The 8,264-nt window shown below is 44.2% G+C and overlaps 1 protein-coding gene across 1 annotated transcript; it reads right to left on the bottom strand.

Annotated features, from left to right (window-relative positions):
• Window positions 1-35: 35 nt before the first annotated feature.
• Window positions 36-5,321, bottom strand: LOC119217373 (suppressor of cytokine signaling 1-like). Its single transcript, XM_037470895.2, has 4 exons — window positions 5,208-5,321; window positions 3,082-3,552; window positions 2,171-2,358; window positions 36-1,113 (listed from the first exon to the last, which is right to left on the bottom strand). The coding sequence occupies exons 2-4, from the start codon at window positions 3,304-3,306 to the stop codon at window positions 789-791; spliced, it is 738 nt and encodes a 245-aa protein (XP_037326792.2). The 5' UTR covers window positions 3,307-3,552; window positions 5,208-5,321; the 3' UTR covers window positions 36-788.
• Between the last annotated feature and the right edge of the window lie 2,943 nt (window positions 5,322-8,264).

Genomic DNA, 8,264 nt, shown 5'->3' with positions numbered 1-8,264 from the left:
GTTTAAAAAAAATAAAAGATGCTGATTTCTTCTGCGCCAACATCAAAAACAGTTTATTATAAAGCTAGTGGAATATTGTACAGACTTTATGAGTTCCAGCTGCTCTACGAGGTTGTAGCATTGGCTTTGAGTCAATGCTAATGTCAGCATGCTAACAGAGGGTCAACATTACCAAGTGAAGTGGTTCAGCCGTGGGTTCACATGCATTATACGATATTAATGGATTGAAGACCGCTCCTACACACGTTATCCGATTTCAATGGGTTGGATTCATTCAATTCGGGATCCATCCATAACTTATCTAAAGAAAAGACAACTCGTAAAAATGAGGTATTTTCCTCAGATTATCCAGAGAAAAGTACCCTTTCCCAAAATAATGAGATCAAAACCCTTTTGTCCAGAGATAACGAGATAATTCATTCACGATCTGGAGATTACACAATTAAAAACATAATTACAATCGCCGCGGCTCAAGGGTTCCATTCAAAACAGAACAAAAGGCGAGAAAATATCAACCTCCCAGTGGCCAGAAACAAAAAAAACTGTGTCATGATGAGCTGCTGAAACCTCAGCTTCTTTTGGCCAACGTTAAATAAATGTTAAATATTCATGGGTGTTGCAACCAACAGTGATGCAGCAGTTTGACAGAATACGCTAGTGGACGGTGTACCGTGGGTGATCTGTGAAACATAGTGTGTGCAAATGGACAACGTGCAGCACTCACGCTGCGTCTGTGACATAAAAAAAGAGCATTTCCTTTAACTTAGAACATCGTCATACACAGGCGTCTATACACAACAAGGGTAGGCACGCACATAGTCTTTGACTTGAGTGCTGATTCCGGGCAAGGTGCTTATCTTCTCCGCCCCGTACGCGACCACCAGGGCCCTCCTGCACATCTGGTTGAGGCGCTCCGGCCGCTGCTTGCGGTAGGGCGCCGTCAGCTTGCAGGACGAGCCGGTGTAGTAGGTGAGCAGGTCGAACAGCGACGCAAAAGTCTTGTGGCTGCCCGACAGGGCGAAGAGGAGGTCGTGGAGCTGCACGCGGACGCTGGTCGGGCCGTCGTCGCTCTGGTAACTCAGGGTGAAGAAGACGTCCGTCTGGCCGCTGTCTCTGTGTGCGACACAGCAACGCGCGTTCACGTTCACGTTTACGACTTCACTCTTTATGGGGATTATTGTCCTTCTTATCGGGGTTCTGAAAGCCCCTCGAGGGAGATCACACTACGACGAATCAAAAGAGTCACCTGGCTCGAACTTTAAAAATCTAAGAAGTATTTAATATCTAAACAAAGTGATAAGGAACACATTTACAAAGTGAAATACAATGTGAGTAGTAATATATTTCGCGAAATAGAGAATTCTCCGACCAAGTCAAAGGGGATTTATCAGAGCGGCTGCAGGAAAACCAGTTCTTCTCTTAGTTTGGTAATTTAAAGACTCCCGGGGGGGGGGGGGGGGGGGGGTTGTCTTTCGTTGCTTCTACTTCAAAGTATCTCCTCCTGGTTCAGCCTTTTCACATCCAGGTGTGAAACTGCCACAGTAACCTGAAACCCCTCTGTGTCCTATCTCTCCCTCACATTCCAATGCATTCTATGTAGAAACATTTGGCTTCATGCCTCAATGAGGGAATAAAACACAGCATACATGGTTCGTCTTCATCTTATAACTAGTACACTTCAATTACAACACAACATATAAGATCACAGGTCTTAATGGTTTATCACAGTTTATCTGGTGTAATACTTTGCATCCAATTGCTTAACTAATACCTGACAGGAGAAAAAACTCCCATCGAAAACCCTCTTTTGGGGAAAGATGGGAGGAATCCATAAAGGACGGAAACTAGCTTCCGTCCCCAGGTTTTAACATTACATCATGACGGGATGTTAATGTGTGCAGTGTTTATATGATTTACACGACTATACATTGTTATTGTCTATAATGCATTCACTTCATTTAACATACAAATATAACAACAACTATCTAACTATCACACAAACTACAATCCTTCGCTAAACATTGCTACATGCAACATACTTCTCACCACTAGGGGCGCCCTGCTCCTTAAATTCCTAACACGTTGCAGTGACGGGAGAAGGGCGCCGGATGACCGCGTCTACGCGTCTGATGTCCGATTCGGATGGATAGTGACCCATGCATAGACCCACCTGATGAGGAAGGTGCCCGGCTGCGTCCGCGCCAGTATTGCGTGCGCTTCCTCCATGGTCATCGAGCCCCAGTAGTAGCCGCTGTGCTGCAGCTGCCGGTGGGTGTGTTTCACCAGCTCGTACTCCGCCGCGCTGCTGAACGGGCGGAGGTGGGTGGGGAAACTCTCCGCGTCAGCGCCGGGGATTGGCTGCGGCAGAGACGTTGTCAGAAAAATAAACGAGGTGAGTAGAGGTGAGAGGTATTGGCAGCAACAGTCAAGGAGGGGGGCAGTGAAGTAGCGTAAAAAGTTATCCTACCAATGTAAATATATATTACAAATAACAACAATAATCTTGTGTGGTGTGACTCTTTGTGTTAGAAGCTTGCAGATCAAGTGTCCGCCACGTTTGCCAGTAAGAAAATGAGGCGGGCAAGTTTCCATGGCAACGGTCAAAGTCCAACAGTAAAATCAGATATTTTACTTTTCCTAAATTAAACTTGCAAACGATGACGCAGCGATAATTGGAAGATAATTAGAGAACTGATGCAGAATCTCCGCTCACATTACGAGACATTAACAAATGAACACTTTTAATCGTTGTTGTTGTTGTTAACATGTAATGTTTGGATTTGAACAAAAACCCACAACCGCTGAGCCCAAACATGCAAAGTGGAAAATGGGGTAAATATAAATGAAGGGGGGAAAACCTCGGCTCCATCTTCATCTGCTAGAACATCAGAGGGATGCTCACACATTCACGCGTCACCGGTTCCAGCCGACGGATGTACTTTCACTTCAGTAAAATCGCACAGCACTGAAAGCACCGCTGCTGGGTTCTCCTTCCACCAGGGGATGTCAGATTAAAGAAAGATATCACACCCCCCCCAACCCCATCCACCCAAAGCAGCGGGATCCACAAACCGGACCAACCTGGCTCCAGCTGTCAGGTTCCTCGTGGGGGTTCCGTTCTTTCCAGAGCAGTAAGTACCGCAGACTGTGCGTGGGCTCCCGGGCCCCCGTCTGAACGCTCTCCGGGTCCTGGGCTCGTTGCGGTGCCGCAGGTTCCCCCGGGGGTGGACCTTGGCTCTGCGCCTCCGCTGCGCCGTCGGGTTTTCCGCTCTGTACCACTGTTCTCTCCAGGTCGTCCCTGACCATCCTAGAAAGGAAAGTCCCGCCCTTGTCCAACTGTTGCACCGCTTCCTCCGCTTTTCACGGGCAGATCCTCCATCGCTGACCCCTTCCTGGCCGGTCATCTGCTGCTCAGGCCTCCGTCGGACTCCATGTCGCTCTGAGCTCGAGAATGGAATCGGAATTCATCGACGTCCTCACAAACATCTGGACGGGAGCAGAGGACGGACCTGTTCACCCGATCGATGGATTGTCACTAAAGAATGTGATGAGCTGAAACACACACAAAGAGGTGAAGAATGAAGTGAAACTGCGTTTTACCATTTCTGGCCACAGGGGGGCGGCAGAAACCAGTGGTGAGCACAACAGCTGCATTTACACATCCTGCAGTTCCATGACTATTATTCAGGTAGGACGGAGGCTTTTTGTCTCAGTTGTTTTGGTCTATAAAATGTCACAAAATGATCAGCGGTTCCTGAATCACAAGGTAACTTCCTCAAATGTCTTGTTTAGGTCCAAAATCTATTTCATCAGTGTATCTTTAATACATCAGTTCTGGTTGAGCAAGAACTCAACTTATGTATTGAAGTCCTGAAATGCTGAGAGAGATTTCATGCTAACGTTTAGTTCTCGCCTCGGGCTGTTTGGTGCTGAGCAGCTGTGTTTTGTATTTAAAGCTGTGGAGCGGACTGCTTGACAATGACTTTACTCACACTACACGTCTCTGTAAAGCAGATCAAGTTGACTCTGAAGGTTCATCAAAAACGAACGAGCTCTTTTACACCGCTTCACTTTGTTCCTTTCGATCCACCGTCGGTGGGAAAATTTGTCCCCTTTGACCTCACACTGGACACATGGAATCCAGCCCGGATGTGTATATTAACAGAGGCATGTGACTGCCAGTAAATCACAGGTTTTTGTACCATTAATTACTGGGAAGAAGCGGCTGTGTCATCGTTCACAAAACGCTTTCACTTTTGCTGTAAAGCAAGAAAAGGATCGCTTGTCGCTGTGTGAACGCGGTTTTCATCAGAAGTGTTACCCTCCAAAGCTTATTTCCAGTGCAAAGTAACAAAATGCCTCCAATTAAACGACACATTAGTAGAATTAAAAGAATTAAAAATACTAATGAGTACATAAGTACAAAACTTAGCGACAATACTTAAACTGAAGTATACAAAGAGACAAGTAGTTTGTTGTTTTTCTAATTTTCTGTTTTTTCTTTTTTGTGTTTGCTTAAAGCAACTTTTTTGGGAAAAAAACGTAATACATATGATTTGAGAAGATGGACTGGTTCCAACCCATTTTCTGTGGTTTCTTCCTGGAAATCATGTCATGTTGCTCATGACACTTAACATCCGCTTTGACTTTACACCTTTTGCTCAAACGATGAAAAGAAGCATGTAAGTGTAACCCTGCAGCTTCACAAAACATCTCTATATCTGCTAAAAGCTTTCCGTTTTGTGAGGAGGAAGTCTGCGTTGAAACATCTGTTTCTTCTCAAGTATACCAGCATGAAACAGTACATGTGTCAGTATTTAAGCAGCCCACTTTTCTCCTACACAACGACCGTGTGTAGACATTGCACTCTTACATTAAGGACAAACGGTGTAGCTGGAGCACAGTGCATGAACAAAGTGATGTTTAGAACCCAGAAAGTTAAAGCAGACTTTGACCGTATAGTGTGCGTTTCACAACATTTAAGTTCAAAAAACCAACGAGAATCCGCAATGCGTCCCAATGTGTCCAGATACCACTGCAAGGGTTTAGAACCAAACCATGGCAAACGCGCTCTAATGCTATGAAAAGTCATGTTTAAAATGCCTTTACGACCCAGAGTTACACCCGAGAGGCGCGTGCACGGACCTCTTGTTCAGTTCAGATGAATGAAGGTGGTTAAATGGGAATGAAGCGCAGAGGTCTCTCACCTGAAGCCGCCGCGGAGACACTGGCGGCCCGCGCGGCACCTCTTCCCCGGAACAAGCGTCCTTCTGTCTGTCTGGTGGGGGGCAGATTGTGGAGGGGGGGGGGGGTGGGACGGCTCTCTCACCCGGGCGGGCTGTTCGCTCGGCAAGGGATTGATTGACGGGTGTGCACGCGAGCGCGTACACACACACACGCGCGCACACGCAGCACACATTCATTGAGGTGCCGTTACTTTTGCTTTCATTTTGGACCTGTGGATTCTCCTAAATCACGTGATATGGCGGCAGCGCGCGCACTTTTCGAGAGCGCACATGTGTGCGCGTGTCAATACAAAACGCGTTGTAGGGCTTTCATAGATTAATGCAAAACATCTTTGTGGATTTTAAACAATACAAACGGCTCCTTTTCGTAATTTAAATGCTGTGAACTTATTTATATCTCTTACTTTCTTCCATTGTTAACAAAAAAAATACATTTATGTGCAAGTTTAAAGGATTTTTATCCCTGAAGCTTTTCTTTCACCAAAAGAAAGAATGATATAGTGGTGCAGAAAACACACACACGAACTTGTCTTGCTCAGACATTATCTTGGTTACATTTAGAAAATGTTCAGTCTAAAAAGAGCTTTAACACTCGTAGAGGGTCTCAGCAGGGAGAGCGTTGCCCATCAAAACAAAGGCGATGTAATCGCTGTTCATTCATGGGCCCATTTCAAATACACTGTACACGAAGACACTCGGATGCCATGGTAACAAGATATTTCTCATAATATCACAGAGCCAATGACCAGTCAGCTTCTAGTTACAGAGGTTTTTATTATGACAGCAGATTACATCGTAAAACGTCACACCTTGTTTACGTTACTTCACATCTTTGTTAATCATTATGGAATATAAACACCACCGAGTGAGGCCGGTATTTCAGGCGGCGGAGACGGACGCCTGGCTCTCTTTTTGGTTCCGTCTGTGCATCCAGTAAGCAGCTGCCCCCACAGCAAAGATCCCATAAGTAGCCAGGACACACTGAAAGCAGAGCAGAGAAAGACAGATGCATCTCTGAACGACTCGACGGCTTCAACGAAGCAGCCGGCGTGCATGTGTGTTGCGTTACATTTCTGCGGCCCCGGAGAGTGTAGCTATTGAAGTGTTTCCTCAAACCGGTCAGTTCCACAGAACCTGGGGCCTCGATGCCAAACACCTGCCTCTGAAGATCACCAAAAAAAAAAAAAAAGAAACAGTAAGAGGAAGCAATGCCAACATATATAAAGCTTGTAGCAGGATGTTTGACTGCAAGTAAAAAATGTGTTAAATAAAAGTAACCAATTACTAAAATGAAAGCAAAAACAGCTGTTCTTGAACCTAAAGTGGCTCCCTTCGACCTCCCCGTCATTAGCACGCAAGTGATCCTCCATCATATAAGTGTAAGTGCCCTTACAGGATGACCTATAGCATGCGTGGTCAAAATGAATGTGAAACCCAAAGAAATGTAACAATAACAAGTAGTTAGTGCTGACTGACAGAGAGATGAGGGCTCGATCATTAGTTGCGCCGATCCTGAAACTACAGGACTAACAAGGCGGCGGATGCAAACAACAACAACAAAAGAAAACAGCTTAAGTAGAGCTTTTATTTATTTTTTTAGGTGGAGTGACGGGGCAGAGCCGCGGTGACAGGTCGCATTCATCATGATTAGAATGAATGGAAATGATTCATCAGTCAACGAATCATCTGCACTTGCCGGCTGCAGAGCTGATTCCCTGCAGACTCAGCACAGCCTTTACTCTTCTTTTTTTTATGAGTGATTAAAGCTTAAAGGATGCCCTTCCCTTGGGGTGAGAGTTTGGAGGGTTTTTTTTAATGCATATGCAGAGATTTATTAAAGGAATAGATGAAAGACAGGCTTTTCTTACTTACTTTTTATGATGTGGTTTATTTTTGACTTTTGTGCATTCTCTATTGCCATAAAGCCTGCAGTGGCAATACAGTACATTTGGTTTTATGGTTACATGTTTTGCTTTTTACTTGGGAATAAAAATAGAAGACATGACTTAAGTTATTTATTTATATTTCCCTAATGTTTCTTCGTGAACTAAGCCTATATTACTGTAACTTAGCAAATGTCTCCCTCTGGGAGTCACACACTAGTACTTTTATGCGAGAACCATATCTACTTCCACCACTAGTTAAACATCCTGGCTTGTAAAATAAACAGAAAACTAATTGGCAAAGAAGAGGCCGCTCTTTGTCCTTTGGAGGAAGTAATGAGCTGATAGATCCGCAGTGGCCTAAATAAAACACACAATTGCATCTTAGATATGAACCCTGAATATACGACTCAGTCGGACACAAAAACAACTAAAATAACCATTTTACTATGTTACAAATCACGCTACAGTTATTGCTGCACCAAGTGGTCAAAAATGATCAGTAAATAAACAGTTAAAAAAATATGTATTCATAAGATAACGAGCAAACAGCCTAAATTTAAACCAATCTCCATATTTGTGGTTCCCACCTAAGGCTCTAATGTTTTACGTCTGCTGTTTTTTTAATTGAATGTTTTACTGATATGTCTTAAGCTACGACAGATGCCTGGATTTACCAGATTACAAATCTATCCATATCACGTGCCATGTTTTTTTAAATACTCGTCAGGCTATGTACTATTTTATATCTGTTACATGTTTACTGCCTTAAGGCACTTTCTGTAAATCTGGAGCTCAATGAAACCTGCATCTTATCTCTTCTCATCTTATCTTATGGGATATGCAATATAAAAGTGCTCCACCTCGTGAGTAAATACGAAAATAAAAGTTAAAAGAGAAAGTGATGTGTTGAAATGCGCTTCGCTAAATGCAAATAATCCCTTGTTTGCTTAATAATCTCAATCTTTCCATCAAAACAGGTGCACTGTCATCGCATCAATCCACTAATCCTTATTGAATTTATCTCCACCACTGCAGACTGTGCATGCATGCACGAGTCATCCCCTGCTCTTACCTTCACCTCTGTTATGAGGTGACCGAAACTGGTGAGGGGGATCCGCGTTTTAACGGGGGA

Source organism: Pungitius pungitius, chromosome 9 (assembly GCF_949316345.1).
Source record: "Pungitius pungitius chromosome 9, fPunPun2.1, whole genome shotgun sequence".
In the NCBI taxonomy this organism is placed as follows: domain Eukaryota; kingdom Metazoa; phylum Chordata; class Actinopteri; order Perciformes; family Gasterosteidae; genus Pungitius; species Pungitius pungitius.
Note: the sequence above shows the minus strand (reverse complement) of the source record. Positions and strands in the feature narration are given on the sequence as shown.

Bases quoted from the DNA above. Each gene is read 5' to 3' on its own strand.
- LOC119217373 (XM_037470895.2), bottom strand. From the start codon at position 3,306: ATGGTCAGGGACGACCTGGAGAGAACAGTGGTACAGAGCGGAAAACCC. The intron at 2,359-3,081 runs GTTGGTCCGGTT...TCTCTGCCGCAG, and splicing joins AACCTGACAGCTGGAGCCAG to CCAATCCCCGGCGCTGACGC. The intron at 1,114-2,170 runs GTGGGTCTATGC...TGTCGCACACAG, and splicing joins CCGGGCACCTTCCTCATCAG to AGACAGCGGCCAGACGGACG.